The sequence below is a fragment of the Haemaphysalis longicornis genome, unplaced genomic scaffold (assembly GCF_048455015.1).
Source record: "Haemaphysalis longicornis isolate Haplotype H1 unplaced genomic scaffold, Haemaphysalis longicornis Haplotype H1 scaffold_10, whole genome shotgun sequence".
Lineage (NCBI taxonomy): Eukaryota > Metazoa > Arthropoda > Arachnida > Ixodida > Ixodidae > Haemaphysalis > Haemaphysalis longicornis.
The window spans coordinates 134,246,223-134,267,111 of NW_027526204.1; the positions used below are offsets into that span (position 1 = coordinate 134,246,223).

General features: G+C 46.4%; 1 protein-coding gene across 3 annotated transcripts in view; it reads left to right on the top strand.

Moving 5' to 3' along the window:
- Positions 1-20,889, top strand: part of LOC144159368 (E3 ubiquitin-protein ligase PDZRN3-like) — a 305,410-nt gene that overhangs the window by 52,585 nt on the left and 231,936 nt on the right. For 2 of the 3 annotated variants that reach the window (XM_077690802.1, XM_077690800.1), the window contains exon 2: positions 1,723-1,788. The exons of the other annotated variant lie outside the window; for it this stretch is intronic. In XM_077690802.1, coding sequence (XP_077546928.1) covers positions 1,723-1,788 — 66 coding nt within the window. The remainder of the gene's footprint in view (positions 1-1,722; positions 1,789-20,889) is intronic. 3 annotated transcript variants of the gene reach the window in all.

The following is a 20,889-nucleotide window of genomic DNA, read 5'->3' on the forward strand; positions in this document are numbered from 1 at the left end:
ACTGCAACAGGCCTTCATATCTTACGCACATTAGGATACCCGTCCCGTCCTCCTCGACCTCAAACAACTCCTCTAGACAGCAAAATACTCCAACATATTACCGTAGCACCTATTCCCCGCCACATGGACAAGGAACGCAATCCCAAACGCCGTCTTATTCGTGCCGCATACTACGCCAAGAAAGTAAACCGTGATACCGACAGCCGCCACGTATTCACAGATGCGGCATTTGAAGATAACCTCGGTGCGGTCGCCTTCATCACTTCAGAGGGTACTCACTACTCCATCACTCGACGCTGCACCTCCCCAGAAGAAGCCGAACTTCTCGCTATCGCTTTTGCCGCTGCTGACAACACATCCCCCGTCCGCACGACCAACATCTACACGGATTCGAAGTCAGCATGCTACCACCTGGCTCAAGGTCTTGCGTTCCCCTCCTCACCGTCCCTCTTCAACAACGTTAAAGGGTCTTTTCACGTGCACTGGATCCCTGGTCACGCAGGCGTCGCAGGGAACGAACGCGCTCATCAGCTTGCCCGCGAAGCTCTCCTCCGGGCCCCTGTCGACGCTCGCGACACAAATCCTTGTCCTCCCCCTCCGCTCCCCACCTTAGCAGACATTCTAAGCATACGCCGCACGTTCCCTCTTCTCCATTCCGGGCTTACCCGTCGCGAGCAAGTAGTCTTTCGGCAGGCGCAAACATATACACTGCACACACCCACTCGTCTCCATCTGTTCCAACGCACGCCAGACACCCCTGTCCCACTCTGTCCCCACTGCCTTATTCCCCCTACCCAGGACCACATTCTGTGGGAGTGCCCCTACAACCCTACCCAACCATACAATTACACCGGAGAGTGGCTGGCTGTTGCGGCGAGTCTCCAACAGCAACGGGAACTGGCGGCCCACATCATCAGGGCCCTCAGCGGCTGCCTGGACCGAGGCGGCTGATTCGCCCCACCATCCCATGAACAATAAAGTTTCTATCTATCTATCTATCTATGCGAGCTTCGTTACATTATCGCCGCCCCCCCCTCTCCTCATCTCTCTCTCGCCCAGAAAGGGACTAAAGTGTGTGCGCGGCCCCGCTCCTATCCCCTCTTTTTCGCCTGCCCTCTTATTACGGAAGAACGAGAGAAGCGAGACCTGGACCATGGCTGCCCTTAGCGGGCACGATAACTTCACTAACAGGGGAAATCCACATGATGATGCTGATGACTGCGCATAGCCAGCGGGAGATTTAACACCTCTCTTTCGTCCCCTGAACACCCCTTCCCCAGTGTCGAGCAGCAATCCGGGCTCTAAGCCTGAGTCCTCTCGGCCTCTCCGTTCGTTTTCCTCCTCCTCCTCCTCCTCCTCCTCCTCCTCCTCCTCCTCCTCCTCCTCCTCCTCCTCCTCCTCATCATCATCATCATCATCATCATCGTCATCATAATCATAATAATCATCATCACCATCATAATCATCATAATCATCATCATCTTCTCCTCCTCCTCCTCTCTCTCTCTCTCTCTCTCTCTCTCTCTCTCTCTCTCTCTCTCTCTCTCTCTCTCTTCTCTCTGACTACTCCAAATGCCATCTTAGCGTGAGTAGCTTTGCTTTTCCTATTCTCGGGAGGTTCGTTAAACTTCCCGAACTTTCTAGCAAAGCCTTGCGTGAACTCCGGCAGTCATGTGTTTACGAGAGTAAAGACACTGGCGTGTTTGACTCATTACTATGCAGAGCCTGCTCGATCTCCTGAAGCAACCAGCGGAAAGACGGACCAAGTGCAAGGCAGGGAACAAAAAGGTAACGGTAACAATAACATGCAATTTTAACTTCCTCTCAGAACTTTGATAAAACTTGGCCCCGGCAGTTTGAACGTGCGCTGTGCAAAGCCGGAAGCTTTCAAAGTAAAACAAGCGTCTCATTACGTATTCAGGAGGCCCGGAACCATGGAGCTTCCGTGAGGTGACCACGACGACCCGTCGCGTATTTTATCAAGAAGAGAAATTAAACAAATGAAGTTGTATTAGAAAGAAGACTAGCCTGCTTGCTGACGAAAGGATCTGGAGAGCCGTGGTGCAGCAAACGAGCGTAATATTTAAAGCAGGTGCAGGCATAGGTGGAGGCGGAAAGCTTAGAACAAATCGTACGTTTGTGGCAACAAATATGTCAGCTGCGCATACAACGTCTTGAATAGCAAACAAATGTATTGTGTGGGTCTGTATAATATTTTATTATATAATTTAATTATTACCTTGCGTTATGTTACTGTTATAGTCCCGCACAGTATACGGTAATGCACTCTTCTATGCTGACTACACTTTACTATAATGTACTATTACTATACTACGCTATCAGTCCGTTATCATTCTGGGTTACTTGCTGTGTATTTTTTTTTGTCGATAATCGCCCTGTTATTAATTGAAGTTTGTGCCCCCTTACTCAATGCTCTGTTTGAGCCTGAAGGGTATAATGAATAAATAAATATACTATACTATACTATGCTATACTATACTATACTATACTATACTATACTATACTATACTATACTATACTATACTATACTATATTGTATTGTTCGTGCGCATCTAAACAATGAAGTGTTTAGATGCACAGGAAAGAAAAGCGTGTATCTCTCTTCATTTACATGTCTTTCTAGTATGTATTATTTCTGTTTATTACGCTAAAAGTGTGTACGCATATTTGTATTTATTTAGGCCCGTATAGCTGCTTCTGTTACTGTCGCTTGATCCGTCAGGTGCTAGAGGCCTAGTCGGGCAACGATTACAGTGGCCTTTTGCCTCAGTACCTTCGCAACTTCTGATTGTGTAAAGTTCAATAAACAACCACAACAACGCTCAGCCACACATAATTGTGCGGAAGTGTCTATATTTTCTTATAAAAATAATGCAGCAAACACTTCTCACTCCCCTCGCTTCTTACCATGAAAAACAGCGATCTTCACACAATTTAGCTTGCTACTGCCGGTTAATTCTTCCTAAAAAAATCGCGACTTTTTCGTTATGCTGTTTCAGTTCAGCGGAGGAAGTTAAAGGTTGGGAGCCGTAGCAGGCAGCACGTGCAGACAGAAATACATTTACAGACAGTGCCACAACCTTCCAGAATACATTCACTTCTCTGCGCGGACCTGCCCGCGCGAATGCAAAGCCGTGTTACGAAGCCCTACAATGGATTGGTTTCCTACGAGTACAAACTCCAATTTTGCTGCTGAAGAAAACCGTTCCCCCTTTGTCAGCGATCATCGGGAATCGGGATTAATGGTCCTGGTTCCTGATTACTCGTACCAAGTGCCGGAAGCAACTTAACTCTAGCCCCCCCGGTGACTATGGTCTTGAGCAATAAACCGTCGATAGAATGAAAACGAAAACGAAACACGTTTTCTTTTTTTTTTTTAAGGAAGGAAGAAGAAAAAACGAAAACAAATCACACGGTCGGAAGTAACTGAAGTTGAACAAGTCGCAAGATAGGACCTGCGTTCACCCCTGACCGTTGCTAGCCTGCATAGATAAGCTTTCATTACGAGGGCATGTGACATCGTCCTGAATTGGGGAAACTGACGTGCTACCCCGTCCTATCAAATTAAAACACATTTTCGTATTTTAGTTATTTATTTTCGTCATTAGCTCCGTAAATGTGTAAAAAAACGTAAGCGAACTGTGAGCTAGCTATTCATGGTTCCAGCTTTAGTTAAAATAATTCAGTTTCAGTAACAATGTCAAGGTCTTAAGTGTCTAATAAAGATCTTGAAAAAATGTTCAACTTTTCTGTCACAATGAAAACTAGAAAAGCAAGAGCAGGGCAGGTGGCTTAAATCGTATAGAACTAGCTAGGTTCTACGGCCGTATTCTTTCTGTTTCAGAACAAAATAATAAATCTGAACAACCGTTACGTTAGTTCACACTACGTGCAAGGAACTAATCCGGTCTCCGACGACAATAAAAAAAAGTCTATTACTACGTCGGACCTGAGGAGCAAAAAACTCAAGGACATTCCAATGAGTTAGCAACGTCCGTATATATTCACAAAAAATGAGGAAGAGGGAGGCGGGGGGGCTTCTTCTTAACCGCATTCCGACATAAAGGCGCAAATAGTTCCTCAAGAAAGATCAAGTTTTGTCGTATACTCGCCTTTTTCAGCCTCTCTTATAAGCGACGATCTTAATAACCGGCGAACATCGCTAATCTACAGACAAGACAAGCGTTAGGGGGTACATTTCTCCCGAGTCTCTGGAACGCCTAATCAAATTAATATCGGTCGAAGAACGCCGCAAGACAAAACGAACTAACCAAAAAAGGGAGAAACGAAGATGTGGGGAAAACAGACACGTCTGCGATGGCCCTTTCAGCTATTAACTAATTGCCTGCAGTACCTCCTTTTCCCCTCCAAACTGGCCGTTTTCCGTCGCCGACAATGCACGTCCCTCGCTAAGCCATAACATTATAAAACAGGCCGCATTCGGAATGCCGCCTCGGGGGCCTCCGGCAGCAGCGGCAGCTTTATGAAAGGGCCGCGCTGCGCTGCTGGTTAGGTCTGCGAACCAGCCCTACTTAGAAGGAATAGCGACGGCGGACAGAGCGGTGTTTATGCTCCTAATTAAAATTTACGAACCGTCTCTCTCTCACTCTCTTTCTCTCTCTCTGCTCCCTGGTGTCCTAGCGCTGAGCGAACGCTAGGCGGGGCATTCCCCAGGGTTTATACGATGAGAAGCCCCTCTTCTCGTAGTCACTGCTCTATCCCGCTCTCCCCCTCGCGCTCTGTCTTCTCTCTCTCTCCGTCCGCTTGACTCTATGAGGATGGATGAGAGAGCTGTCGGTTGCTTGAACGTGGGGTCTGAAGCAGAGGATCGCCTGGAAGAGTTCAATGATGCCGCGGCGGCGACGTATTTCTTTAACGGTGCTGCCACTGTATCGGCTTTTGTAAGTGCAGAGCACTTTAAGCGCTCGCCTTGTCGTCGTAGCTTGCTCGCTGGACGCAAGTAGAGCCACACGGCATTCCGACGTAGTGGTTGTCGTCGCTGCGTAACCCAGAGGTTTCGAAAGCGAAGCGGTTTATGTAGTCACAAGCGTTTGAAACTCTTGAACCGCTGGCTCTTGTCATACAGCTCCCCGTTGTTTAGTTTAAATAAAGAATGGCTCAAAAGAGTTTGCTCAAAAGAATTTAAATTTACCGCGTTCCACTGCTCCAGACCGGGTACCTCGATGCCAGCGCTGCCAGGCGGAGACGCGCGTGAATCGAGGCGCCCTACTTCAACGTTTATAGAACCGCGTTTCCCTATAGTCCATGTACGTTCAAAACAGAACGTGGAACCTATCTAGTGGAACCTTTCGTAACTGTTGCCGATTGAATTCTTAAAATGCCGCCAGAAGCTATGGTGGCGCGGGCGACAGCAGGCGACAGTGCGATTTTTTTTTGCTGTAGATGTAGCATTTCATTTCGCTAAAATCAAGCATCTATGAATTTTTTCATAAAGGCACATTGTAAATATCCCTTGTGTATTAATTTTCTGTATTATATTTGGGTAATGTCTTGTTCTTGTTCAACAATGTTGGCAAGTATTAACATATAAACCGTACCTAGACGGTTACATTTCGCTGTGAGTATATACTACTAGTATAGCGCAGACTTCGTTTATTTTCGCTAGGTGTATGAATCGAGTCACAGACAGACAGACAGACATACAGACAGACCGAAATGTCTGGTTTTAAGTAGCCCAAGAAAGACTATCGTCTAAAAAAACTGCAGGTACATTTGAGGCCAAATATACGTAATTACCCCCAGCACCCACGTTCATTTAGTTAGGAACGCTGGTTGGGTTTGTTTTTGCAATAGTAAACGAGAAAAAAAGTGGCAGTACGTAGACGCCGCTGATTACATTGCTCACGACGTCATGGCCCTCGCAGTGGTCAATTTCCGTGGGGATTCAATTGCCTCATGCTCGGTCCGCACGACGGACACAGAGGTGGGTGAAGAGGTGGCCATCGCCCTGGCGATGACAGCTTCTCCAAAAATTAAATTCATTGTTAGTGACTCTAAGTCGACTATTTTAAATTATTCGAGAGGGCGAATTTCACCCGAGGCGTCCCAAATCCTAAAATCTCGATCCCATGACGAGCGGAACGGGAAGATATACTTGATATGGGCACCGGCCCACTCGGGCCTGGCCGGAAACGAGTGTGCGCACGATGCGGCTCGAGGCTTTACCGACCGAGCTGGCGCCGACACTTCTGACCCAGACGCTCACTCGCTCCGCTGGACGGGCAGATACAGGCTTGTGTCTTACAGGGAGCTGACTACTCATTACCGGCTTGAACGAGCCCGCTACCCCCCCGCTCATCCATCCCTCAGTAAAAGGCAATCTGTGGTTTGGCGGCTTCTTCAGACGAACTCGTACCCGAACCCCGTCGCGTATAGTCATTGTTATCCTGGACAGTTTTCAGATAAATGTCGGAGATGCAAGGAACGGGCCGATCTTGCACATATATTATGGGCATGTCCTCAGGCGACTCCTCAGAGCCGCCAAATTAGCAGTAATGAGCAGTGGGAGACCGTACTGCTCAGCTCAGACCCGACGAATCAAGTCTGGGCCGTCCAGTTAGCCGAAGACGCTGCTAGGACCCAAGGGCTCCTGGCCGACGCCTAGGGTGGAGGTCTAGCTCTCCTCCACAAACTGGACAAATAAAAGTTATTTCTCTCTCTCTCTGCAATGCCGGCACGTGCGGGGGGAAAAGCAAGCACAAAAAGAACAGAACTCCGGTTGGCGCAGTTTCAGGCAGCGGCGCGCGAACACTGCGAAGGCGGGAAATTTGAATTGCAATGGGTGGTAGCAGTGAACGGACAACGGCGCTACAGCCGATTAGGGCGATTCACTGCTCTGCACTTCCGACAGCTTTCACGTTGAGCGCAACGGATTTATTTTTTCGTATCGGCTGTAACTACACTTGTTGTGCTATTTGCCGATCTCTATTGTTCTGCTCTGCTCGCTTGTTTATTGAGATAATTATGTTGCCAGAAATCGCTTGCGGGGGTAGCGGGGATAATTACCGTACGCCTAGTATGTTTGGTTTAACAGTTGTAGGGAGGGGAAGGCAGGTTCTCGTTTTCCCCCTCTTTTGTTTGTTTAAGTTTAAAAGCGTGAATGCACGGAAAACTCGGAAAAATGGATCTATCGAGTTACGCCCGCAAGAGGGGTTGCGAATCTTCGTTGGAGGTGCAGTCTACGGCGTTCCGTGATAACGCGTGAACGATGGACGACATCGATTCTTCTTCCTTACGCCTTCCCAGGAGACGGGTGAGAGCGGACACTTAGAAGACCTTTTAGAACATCAACTTCGCTTAAATAAAGTAACAAATTGGTGAAGCAACAAGAAAATATGAGTCCTGGACTTGCTTACGACAAAGTTACGGTGGGAAATTTCGCTTATGTATAAACTTGGTTCGGCTTGGCACGGTAGCTTATGTCTTCATATTCGTTTCGGCGGTGGCTCCACAGACATTCCTGCGCAATGGCTGCCCGAAGGGTGTTCGCGTAGAAATTCCATAACGGTTGAGGATATCCACTTTGTCGAAGTGGGAGATACGATAAATACGGCAAACCTGAAAAACTTCCAACCCACCGCGTCAGTGTATCTTTCGCCGCCAGATACCCTGACGTTCCCTTTCCCTTTATGGTTTGGCGTTCTTCGCTCTCGATTTCTTTCACGCATGCGCACTCCATGCTTCGAAGGGTTTTCTGCTCGCTGATGCGCAGAAAACCCTTAAAAATAAATATGAATAAATCTAAAGTAGTGAGGAATAAGCTTGTCAAAAGCGTCCTCTTCAGCTTAGGAAACGAAACGCTAGAAGAAGTAGCAGAATATAATTACCTTAGACAGGTGGTTAACGTTGAAACCAACGACGAGACAGATATCCGGAGTAGAATGGGTAAGGGTTAAGAAGCACTCAGCAAGTACTTCCGAATAATGAAAAGTAAGCTACTTCTGTCACTAAAAAGAAAAATCTGCAACCAGTGCATGCTGCCGGCTATGACGTACGGTGCTGAAACTTGGCGCGTTTCTAAACAACTAGAAAGAAAACTCAGGTGGGCTCAGCTGGGATGGAACGAATAATTTAAGGTGCAACACTCAGGGACAAGAAACGTGCTACCTGGACGAGGGAACAAACTAGAGTAGATGATATCATAGTTCAAATAAAGAAAAAGAAATGGCCGGCCATGCAGTGAGACGAACCGACAACCGGTGGACAATTAGGGTAATAGAGTGGATACCAAGAGATGGGCCTGGATGAAGATGAAGGCGATGGAGAAATGAAATACGTAACTTCTGGGGTAAACTGTGAACTTGAGCAGAGCAGGACAGGAGGGGTTGGAGGTCAGTGGGAGAGGTCTTCATCCTGCAGTGTACGATGTACGTGATGATGATGATGATTATGATGATGATGATGATGATGATGATGATACGCAGACGGTTTACCCTAACCCTAGAGTGCTTCGCTGTAAAATCGCTGAGTTTTATTATTAAAAAAACGACCAGGCGAACTTGTTATCCCGGGGAACCAGGATTCAAAAACTAGGTACTCGACGCCGATATATGACGGGGAAAGGCTGAAAGTGTATTGGTTCAGAATACAACCCCTTAAGTGGGCTGGGAGCTTTACTAACAAGAAGAGAAATTATACGTTGAGGCAATCGCTCTGTGCGCACAATAGAACACCTGTATTTGCAGAGATTACACATTGAACTATCGCGATGGCCGCTAACAGTTTTCGTCGCCGTCATGGACTCTATTGCTCCTACATGCAGTAACTTTACCATTGACAGTATGTAATCTCGGCGATGACGGCTCGTGCGGAGATTTCTGTGCAGGCCGTTGATGTTAATGTCTTCTCATTTTTTTAAGCGTATCGTCTGCTCGGTTCCACAGCAAGGTCATAGCGAGAGGCAGCAATTGGGCTAATAACCTGGAGCCATCTTCAAACATCCTGTTTAGAAAGCCACTAATTAAGTCACGCTTGAATCGATAGAAAGGCCCAAAAACATGGAAGTATAGCTTTGTTAGCTTGATAAGTGATGCCTTATTAAATAACAAATCCCTGTTCAGCAGCTCGTATTTATTTTTCAAAAAAGTTATGTACAAATAGCTGTCTGTGCCATGTATACGTGCGAGATTAAAAATCCGTTGTGCAGTCATTATTAGCGGATCAAAAAATAATTAATTCCGATGCTGTCCCTTACCTTCCCCCCGAAAATTTGCAACAGGATTATGTTAGTAGCTTGGGTTTCCCGCGCGGCCACTTAATTATTGAAGTAGGTATCCGTGTCCTTTTTCGCTTCGTATGTCGGCGAACTCATTATTCGAACAACCTAACATCATTGTTCAAAACTCATTTTAAACATCGCGGGCAACATAGTTTTAATAAGCTGTATGTGTTATCCCTGCACTCGGTTTCCTTCCGCTTTCTCTCCAGTCCCTTTCGCGTTCGCAGTCCGGGCAGCTTACCGTTATTAATTTCCTGTCATCGGCAGGCTATGTCTTCTCGCTTCAACTCAGCTTCGTCCAGAACCACGGTGTCCGTGCGTTTGCATGCATGAAACCGCGTGGTAGTCGTCCCAGACAAAACAAAAAGGGAAATCTAATCCTTTCTTTCTGCCGACAGCATTCAACAGACTGTTAAGGATGCTTTCAAATGGTGCATGTTCAGCTTGTTACAAGTTTGTAACGCGAGAACGGTGTTTGTATTTTTCTGAGATTTTTACGGCGCTCGTCGAAGCCGCGAGCGCTTCCGGCTTGCAAGCATTCATAATAAGCGGAAATTGATTTCCTGCCTTACTATTTCCTGTGCGTGTTTTGTGTCACGAGCAGGTACCCGCGAGAGAGAAGATAAAAATCTCTTTCGAGTCGCAGTTTTATAAATGCGAGCATTAAGAAAATGTTGAAGTACTTCGTCTTACTTCTAATTACGTGTCCGTACCCCTGCGGGGTACCTCAAGGCATGCCGCTGTTCCCGTTTCTATTCATTTTTTTTTTTTCGCGCATGGCAGGATATCGCGTACCAAACAAGGGGAGGGCGCGCATCGTTATCCTACTGCAATGCTAATGAGCTTTCAACTTTTTCGTCAATAACTGCAGGGTGCACGCTAGTAGTGATTTTGCATGGCTCATTGTTAAATGTACCGAGGGTCGAAAAATCCCGCTTTTTTGGGCGAGCAAAGTTTCACAAGGGACTTATAATGAGCCCGCAGCCGTTTATGTATCACATATTAGTGTTGCTTGGTAACTTCGTTCAGTTTTTGCTGACAGTTCTGCAAAAGTTCCTATCGTCCCGCTCATTTTTAATAAGAAATGTGCAGTGACCTACCTTCTGCATCATTATTTGCGATTTATGATTTGACGAAGCTCATTTATCCTAGGGAATGATGGATGTACGATGCGCCCAACACAATCATAAAACCTCGCAGCTCGTCCTGTTGTTTACCTTCTGGCTTACCTAGGAATCTAATTCATCGTCTGGAAGTATACTCAATACTTCCTTTATTACAGGTCCGTTATTTTGATGAAAATAAAGTAGCGAAATAAAAGTACTGAGACAACGGTCACGCATGTTAAGGGCTATTTCTTTTAAAACTCTCAAAATGCGAGTAAATTGCTCATCGATTGCTTGATGCCAGAGCGTACACCAAAGATCATTGTATATATTGCGATTCTCACTAATGACGCTGCGGGTTGATGGGAATCGCATGATGTGTTTTCTTTCGGGCAACCAGGGCGTGTATACACGGTGAAGGCAAGGCAGGCCCCCCAGTCACTGGGGGTCGGATGCGGGGTAATTAGGCTAATGACGGGGGCAACATGTGGCGGTATAAAATGGGGGGTAGGTGGCTAGCGTGCCCCGGCGCGTGCCTTTGCCCTCGCGTTCGCTCAGGCATCTCCACTAAGACCTGCACGGTCATCAAGGAACGTCGTTGGCCGGGCGCGGTCGCTGTAATCAGCCGCTTTCTTTTTCCAACAGTACGAAATGTGGACGGGCGGAAGTTGCTGGCGCGAGGCTTAGGTTTAAGGAGGCTTAAACGGTATGCTGCGTCGAATCACAGGAGAAAATTTTTCATTGCTGTGGTAAACACAGTCTGCATTCCACCGCCGTTTCAAGATGTGCTGAGAGAAACTGATTACATCGACTACAAGTGACGACGTTATAGTCGAGTGGGGTCTCAGACCAGTTTTAAATGTTTTTTTTTTTTTTAACATAACCCTCGGGAATGTAGGTGAGCATCTCTTGGAGCCCGCTTCCATCAGCATTGAGAACGGCGGCTTGGGGAACTCCTAACGGTCCGTATATAAAACGGTTACCTTGTTTCCTATCCGAGATGACAAAATTACTTCTAAAAAGTGATTAAATTACATTACTCATTACTTTCCTAGAATTCTCTAAAATGTAATTAAATTACATTAGAAATTACAGGTGGCCGAAAGTAATGACATTATTACTATTACTTTTCAAAGGTAATGAAATTACTTTGAAATTAGTTTAGTAAAAATTCATCACTCATACACTACCAACTTATATACACTTTATTTTCACTCATATACTTATACACTGCAATCTCAAAAATGTTTGTTTATACACCAACTTATGTACAGTTTATTTACTGCGCTATACATCTTAGATATCTTTATTACATCTCACAAGGAGCTGCTATTCAAATTAGGCATCTCAAAAGTGTCCCCACTTGTACGACATAATGTTTTTTTGCCATGCTAAAACGCGCCTTCCCAGCAGCGGGCTTACACCAGTGACCAGTGTAAAAGGCTTGAACACAATCTGCACGTTTTTGTTTAGCCGAATTGATTGTCGCCATGGCACTGCCGGAAACCCCGGAACGCATGAAAAGGGAACGAAGAGGCACGAGAAACCAGGCGGAGCTCTCATCGAAGCGCTGTTACCTTCACGTTCGAGGAGTCCCCATGCCCAGAGACTTTCTGGGCATTGTAACTCTGTTTGGTCAGCTTTTCTTGATGAACCTTTTATTCCGTAAGAGAAGTGGACAGGCGATATTGTAGTCAAAAGTAATTTGCAAAGTAACGAATAATTTTGATGAAGTTACTGGCCCGAAGTAATTTATTACATTACTTAATTGCCAACCGTCAAAAGCAATTCATTACATTACTCATTACAGCAAAAGTAATTTAATTAATGCCAACTCTGTTTCTCAGCGTTGCGAGGAGGAGAAAATAAGCGAACGGAAAGGCTCGGAGGTTCATTAGTGTACAGCCCTGATCGGCTACCCTGTTCCGGAGGAGTGGGGTTCATGGGCTAAAAAGTGGAGGCGAAAAGAAGACGATATGAGTGTAAACGCGCGTTCACGTAAATGCTTTAATCGGGCACTGACGTCCTTTATGTAACCGTCTATCGTTACAGGGGGAATCATCTGATCACATTCCCACGAGTCTTACTAATCCATGACCCTCGGGATTAAAAAGAAAGCATCGTGTACCAATACGAATAGGTTTACAGAACCACAGAACTGTCCCTCCTGGCCTATTTTGCTTCTTTTAAAAATATATCACTTTTTAATCAAATCAAAAATAAACAAGAAACACACTTTGATTTCTCAAGTTTTCTCTAGATGGCGCTAGCAGTCTCCCAAGTGAGAGTTTTTGTGCATATGTTTCAGTACACAAGTCATACATTTCAAAAATCAGCAAACCAGGCCGCTGTGAACATTTGTATGTATTTGTAAAACGTTTCGTATTGGTGCACGTTGGTTTTTAAAAGCCCGTGGGTCGTGAAGTCCCGTAGAAATGTTAACAGGTGAGTCCCCCTTAATAAGGGAACGATGAACAGCTTTTTACACACGATGGATTGTAGAGTGCATTTTCCACCTCGATTAGCTGTACCTGTATATTTAAAGACGGTACCTTTTCCGGAACCACCTGAACGCAAAACATTTCTGTCTGTGTCTGTCTGTCTGTCCGTCCGTCCGTCCGTCCGTCCATCGAGTCAGGGCCTTGAGAGCAGATAACACAATCATCGGCGGCGTCGTTTTTCCCGCCGGTTTGTCACCGTTGCTGCCGGGCTTCGCGTCCAGAGTAAATGCGGAACAGTGCAGCTTAGTCACGTACCAGTTTCCATGGTTATCCTTCCTTTCTCCTGTTCTTGCATGTACACCAGTTACAAGAGTCATACGATGAACATGGCATGCCACTGCACTCGTCAACACTTTCCCGTGGTTTGATAGTCAGCCCGGGTGCTTTCAAAGCACTCCAATGAGTGAGCTATAGTTAACACGTAGGGGGAGATGACTGCGCATAAGGGCAATGAAAACAAAGAAAAAAAAGTTTGGCTTGACTGCTCCTAATGTGGGTTTTTTGAGGTGAAAGGGTAGACGTAAATAAAAACTGTGGCGAAAAAGAGTATTGCACCAGAGAGATGATGGCTACGAAGAGGATAAGCGCGGAAGGGAGTTCATTTCAAGCCGAGCTGTTTAACAATGCTGCCAAAGGAACATTTATTTATGTGATTGATTGATTGATTGATTGATTGATTGATTGATTGATTGATTGATTGATTGATTGATTGATTGATTGATTGATTGATTGATTGATTGATTGATTGATTGTAGCGTTTAACGTGCCGACGCAACCCAGGCGATGAGGCGCGCCGTAGTGCAGGGCTACGGATTAATTTTGACCACTTGGGGATCTTTACCGTGCGCCGAAATCTCGAACACACGGGCGTTTTTGCTTTTCGCCTCCATCAGAAAAGCGGCCACCGCGGCCGGGTGCCAGAGGAACACCGAATGCAAAGAATATGAATGAATGAATGAGTGAATGAATGAATGAATGAATGAATGAATGAATGAATGAATGAATGAATGAATGAATGAATGAATGAATGAATGAATGGATGAATAAGTTATAAACCGTATTTATTTCCCTGCACATGGTGCAGTTCTCTTTGAATCATTGTCGTATTAACCCGACTTAGACTTACTTGCTATACACCATAATAAATAAACGTGATCCCAAGCTTCTGCTAGATATACTCTCCTTCGCTGCCTGTTTCCAGAACCAAAAACCGCTTTGCGGCGTACATGTTTGCTTTCCAACCTTAACGCTTCTATCCAGAGCTCAGCGTGACATCTCGAAAGACCTCGAACCCGGCTCACATGCACACGCCCTCCGGTTTCGGTCTACGGTCTAGGAGACTACATCCGGGTTTGTAGCCCGGCCCAGCGGTTCAGAAACGAAGCAGCGATTCAGCAGCGGACGGTGCTTTAAGGTGTATCGCGGGGCGTGTGGGCGACCGGCTATATCGAGAAGGGCCCAGCTGCACGCTGAATTGGCTCCGTCCGCCGGGGTCAGTGTGCGGCTATACGTCAACGTCGCTCGGGGAAATCCTTCAGAGCGGGCAAACAACACCCCCACATAAGGAAGCCTAAGTTCACTCGCAATCAACATGTGTATACCACTTTCCTTCTATGGTAGACTGTGTCTGATGGCATCTAAGGTGTGGTATAACAAAGTGTGTCTCCAGCGAAATGCCTTACGTGTATTATTAAGTGGCGCGGGTCAGTCACAAGACCTTTTGATCAGGTTGGTGACAGAGGAAGCCGGATTGGCGCAAAAGAAGCAGAAGATTCCTGTCGCTCGCCCACAGAAAAAAGTTTTGTGGAGAATATCGCACTCTGGCTGTGTTTCGTGTATGGAAAGCCTAAAAAGGGCGAGGCTTGTGAGAGCCGGGCGCTCATTGAAAGAGCGAAGAGATAAAAGAAAAGACAGCGGAAAAGCGTTAGAGGAGGGATGATAAGACTGAGCAACGGAAAGTTGTTCCCGCTTTCAATAGATAAGGCGGGGAGAAAATTTGAAGAATCTCGAATTTGTGCCGCGCCGGTGGCTGCTCTTTACGGGGGTCTAAACCCGCTTGGGCTGCTTTGTGTTGGCTCTCTCTTTTCGACCATAGCAGTTGCAGTTTAGACGCTTATTTTTTTTTAATGCTTGGGGCGTTGGGGACAACGCCCTTAAGCACGCGGTCGTGTTTTTTTTTTTTTTTTTTTGTCTCTAATCCACTGCTCGGTTTCTCTCCTTTTCTTTTATTGTCTTCCAAACTTTTCGCACATTTCGAGCACACTGCTCTTTATCTTTGACGCCTCCCTGCCGCTTTTCTGGTGGAAGCTTTAGAGGAATTTCACGCTTTGTTCATCCCAGTTTTCTATTTTCGCGAGCGTTTCTCTCGAATTCGGGAAATTACCGCTCAGCGATTCCTTTTATTAATTTTTTGCCTGGCTGCCCCCTGTCGTGGCCGTCAGGAGTTTGGTGGCGTTTCGTAGGGCTTTATTGATTTTATTTTCGCTGGCTGTACCATCCTGATCGTGATTTTTCCTGTACTGGCGGCGCGGAATTTGATCTTCCACGGGTTAGGTTCCCTGACCCCTTTTCGTTCAAATTGATTGCTCCGGAACCGATGCTCTCGAGTTCTTGCTATTTCATTTTCATTGTTTTTAACACTTTGGCTTGACACAAACGGCTGAGTTTTTCCATTCTAGATGTTTGAGACAAAAATGTACGCTGTTCCTTCCTGTTTTTTTTTTTTTTTTCATCTTTGAACATCCCTGTTTAATTGTCTATAAGTCGGTTTGTTAGCCGACGGACAGTGCAGTAAGAAAACAGTGTCATTGGAATTTGTTGTGTTGAAATTTTAACTGATCGATTTATGAGCACCAGCACAGCATTCTACGGACTTTCACCTTTCCGTAACCATTTTGCTTGGAAGACAGCGAACTTTCACTCCTTTCAATAAATTCATTTGAGCGAAAACTCCCCACGGACCTGTCTTGTCGTACCAACAATGCTTATAGGTGGTTTACAGCGTGACGTCATTCGGCGTGGCTGGCCTTTTAGAACGCGTTTCTCGCCGTGACCTTATTGATTGATTGTAGGGTTTAACGCGTCGACGCAACGCAGGCGATGAGGCGCACCGTAGGGGAGAGCTCCGGATTAATTTTGACCACCTGGGGATGTTTAACGTGCGCAGAAATCTTGTACACACGGGCGTTTTTGATTTTCGCCTCCATCATAGCCGTCCCCGCCATGGCGGCTCAGGGGCTAAGGAGTTGCGCTGCTGAGCACGAGGTCGCGGGTTAGATTCCCAGCCGCGGCGGCCGCTTTTCTGATGAAGGCGAAAAGCAAAAACGCCCGTGTGCACAAGATTTCGGCGCACGTCAAAGATCACCAGGAGGTCAAAATTAATCCGGAGCTCTCCACTACAGCGTGCCTCATCGCCTCCGCTGCGTCGGCGCGTTAAACCCTACAATCAATCAAATCAATCCATCCTAGCCGTGGCCTTATAGCTGGTGCCCTTGCGCTTCGGCGAGCATTGGCGCGGCTTGATGGGCGAATTTCACAATTCATTTGGAATGTTGCTATGAATGGGTTGTTGTTGTTGAACCCGTTTATTTCACATTTTGATGCCAATCTAAGGCTGCTGCGAAAAAAAAGGTAAACGTTTTGTCGTTTTATCACTGGCATCGGCCGTGACGGGCTGTAGTTCTGGCAGTGTGTCCGAGCCGGGAACTGGTGGCAGGAGCTGCTGCGTCATCGATAAACTGGTTCAGCAACCGCTAAAGTTCGTTGGCGACCGCTGCAGTTGTACACGGGGGTGGTGCAGCCCAGTTCTGAAAGGAGTTCGGCCTTATCTCACTCGGGAGTGAGGCCAGGGCCCGAGCTCTGGGAGCCGAGTACAGCGCGCAGAACCACAGGAGGTGTTCCAGGTCAGCCCGGGTTCCACATGGGCTGCACATTCCAGTGTTGGGTTTGTCGAGGGAACGGCTTCTTTCCTTGCTTCGGAAGCGCTGAGAAAGGTAGGGGGTAAGGAGGGTGCCAGTCTGTACCGGAGCTTGTTTGTTGTCCAACGAGGTAGGGTGCGCCAACGTTGAAAGATTACTCATTCACGAAAAAACCCACATAAAGGTTGTTCGAGCGCTGTTTTGATTGGCGTTCGTTGCCTAGTTTTCTATTCACTCGTTTCCTCCAAACAAGGCTGTCCGATGGTTTGTTTTTTTTTTTTCTATTTTTATGTGCTTCCTTAGAGAAACAAAATAAAAGCTTAAGGACTGTAACATCATGTGGTAAAAAAATTATTCTGCATGTACTAATAACGTTCCAAAGCTTGTTTTGAAAGCTTTCATTTCCTACCTACGCTAAAATGGTTGTCTGTGGACGCAGTAAATTATGAATATGAGGGGCTGTAAAACAAGATAACCCTGCATGGGTGTGGAAGTTGCATATTACTCCTCTGCCGCTTCTTATCGCTTTTATCCGTGCCTAACCCATTTTGCTTATACGACGCACTTCGAGCGGGCAATGGGAGTCTACGGCGAAATTGAAACTGGCAAAGGCCAGTAGTGGCGACTGCGGCGCTAGCCCATCTGGCTAAGACGGGCTAACTGCTCCCTGTAAACGGTCTATATAAAATAGTGCCCGGCTTACCGACCGACCGACCGACCGATGGATGCGCTGAGTTACTGATTTACTGACTGACTGACTGACTGACTGGCTGACTGACTGACTGACTCTGACTGACTGACTGACTTACTGACTCATTGACTCTCCGAATGACTGACTCATTGACTCTCCGAATGACTGACTAGTAACCGACTAATTGATTGATTGATTGATTGATTGATTGATTGATTGATTGATTGATTGATTGATTGATTGATTGATTGATTGATTGATTGATTGATCGATCGATCAACGCCCAGCCCAAACAGCAGGAGCTAGACTCCTGAAATTTCGGGAGTGCATTTCTATCGTGGCGGAGGGGGTTACTTTTTTTTGTATTTCCGACCTAATGGAGGAGCAGGAGGAATAAAAGTTTAATGGAGCAGTCAATGTTGTTTGGTTAACCGCCAGGTGGGGGACCTCCATAGTCCAGGAAGCCCTAGGCCTTGGCAGCCTGTCTCGCCCGGTCCACCAGATGTTGTTGGTGATCCGGGTTGGAGCTGGTCAACCGACCCTCCCACTGCTCAAATGAGGGATCTGGATTCGGGGCATGGGATGGTGTGTGGTGGCACTCCCATACCATGTGGAAAATAAGAAAATCGTGTCTTTTTTCTCGAAATCTCTATTGTCTCGCTAGCCGGTTGATATTCTGAAGTGAGTTTTGCTGATTTATGTAGACCATGAAAATCTCTAAAAAGTAGTTCCAGGGTTCCACCTTGCGAATCTTAATTTTGGAATAAATGGCGTGTTTTCAAACACTCCCCAATGTACTGACTGATATATTCACCCTTTTTGCTGATAAACTTTACTCATACAACACTCAAAAACAATTTTAAGGATTTCGCACTAATACGTCGCTTAAGTGGCGAGAATGACTCTGGACCTTACACCCCTAACAGACTGAAAAGTCCTAACAGGTTGTACCAACACCCAGCCAAACTGTTGGTTCTAGAGGCTTGATATTTGAAAAATACATTCCTATTATGCTGTAGATACTCAGCATGGTGCGCAGAGGTCTCATATCGTGCCAATACTGAATGCTATAGTTCAAATTTGAACTAGTTCACTCACTAACTTACCCAACATCACTCACTCACTCACTCACTCACTTCATAACCGGTCGTAAGGTCACGTCTGAAGCTCAAGAGCAGTACCAAACAGGGCACCGCGCGCATAAAAATATCCCCATCACTTACGGTAAACTTTAGTTACAACAAAATACTCAGAACATAGAAAGGCATTTGTTATAAGCGATACTTCGTTAAGAATGGGTATAATTTACTCTGCATGCACTGCTGTGGGAACTGCGAAGCACTTTGAATAAAGCGACATTTCAAATAAAGTGACTTCCTTATAACGATTGTTTGCTGTATTTCTCTTTCGCCGCTCCCTTACTCGCTCCGATAAAGCAACCACAAAATCGAACCATCCACCGGGACTATAAGGAGCAAGTAAACAAGAGCCCCGTGCGCCCCTTTAAAAAGCTTCACTCATGCGCTACGCGTCCACCCCCGACGTTTCTTTCGACGAGATTTCTATTCCATCACCGTTTCGATGGCTTCTCTCCTGGGCTCCGCGACGCGCTTATCGCCCTTCCCGATTCATGTCCACGCCTGTGTGAAAAACAGCCGCGCGCGTTTTCACAGCGACCGGCGGAGGAGACGATGGGCCGAACAAAAGACGCGGGAACCCAGAAACGAATGGAATTGAATTCGGAGATGAGTATATGTATCTTGGCGCCGTTCGTGTATGCGGAGGGCGCGCTGGCCGGAGGCAGAAATAGAAACTCATTACCCTTGTTCAATTTGTATTCACTCGCAGACCGGGGCGCGGCTAGCAAAACTTATCTCGACTCTGACGTTCGGGCGCAGTTGAACCTCTCGTTGCAAATGGACTCGTTATGCCATTTATTCCCCGTCTTGAAAATTTCGGTAACAATGGGCATCACTGTAGCCTCACGGCAATGATTTAGGCAGAGCTTCTTCGATGGCTGCTTAGTAACAGAGCTGCGCTTTTCTCTCTCTCTCTCTCTCTCTCTCTCTCTCTCTCTCTCTCTCTCTCTCTCTCTCTCTCTCTCTCTCTCTCTCTCTCTCTCTCTCTCTCTCTCTCTCTCTCTCTCTCTGTCTGTCTGTCTGTCTCTCTCTCTCTCTCTCTCTCTCTCTCTCTCTCTCTCTCTCTCTCTCTCTATCTCTCTCTATCTCTCTCTATCTCTCTCTCTCTCTCTCTCTCTCTCTCTCTCTCTCTCTCTCTCTCTCTCTCTCTCTCTCTCTCTCTCTCTCTCTGTTTCAGTTTCTTTTCCTTAGATGAATAGTCGAATCTGCGTCGTGTTTGTTGTTTAGAAAAGCCCCCCAAATATTCTTCGAGTGCCGCAAATCACGCAGCTTTGAAAAAGAAACATGTCAATGTTAGTGCCCGCTTTCCATTCGTTCTGTAGCATTTTTTTTATCAATGCCGCTAATTTATTCTTTGCTACTGCCTTTGTCTATCTTTACCCATCATCGAATAGAAAATAGGTGTGACGGAAAATGTTTGTTCTAGAACAATCTCTACGTAGTGGCCCATTTTCTTTCGAGGTCCGAGTGAAGAGCAACAGAAGGCATGTTTTTTTTTTTTTAAACTTCACTTCCATTGAGTCAAATACATTTCGGCAATTCAGAATCCAGTTTTCAATGGAGATGGCTACATTTTCAAACTCCGCGTGATATCCCCAACTGGCAGAATGAACTATGGCCGCGATACCACGTTGGAAAAGAGCGGTAGTTGTTTAACCATCCCACAATGCATCATCCACCAATATGAGGCAGACTCCCACAAGAGTTGATGCGTTTCATGCGCATGCGCGGGAGAGAGCGATAGGAGGGAGGATAACAGCGGAGGCCTGTATATGTTCTGAGTCAATCACTTTCCTGTCTTGCCCTGTCAATCACTAACTAGGCTTGGTGGACGACAGCCAAACTCTTCCCTATTTCGAAACCCCTACTTTTTTGCCATTTGCGCCGAACTTCGTCCAGCCGGTTTATTTTCCTCTGACTTCTATTTCGTCTTCGTCAGTGAAATCCGTCAATTTGTCGGCCGACGTCTTACCGAAAACTTTTCCCGATCGTCCGTCACTGCATTTCTCATCGTCACGCTGACACTCGCTGAACTTCGCATTACGCTTTGGTTTTGTTTCCGGTTCGCGCTTCGCTTCGGGCGGGCGCAATTTCGGGTTTCTCTTTGCGTGTCCTACGGTCTAGTTCAAAAACGCTTAGCGCTAGCACCCAGGATTGAGGTCTTGCAGGAGTACGAAAAAAGAAAAGAAGGCAGCTGCGACGGTTCGGACGGAGCGAATGAAATCGTACTCGACAAAGGCGGCGAAAATAAAGCAAGAGAGAAAGAAGGGTGACAG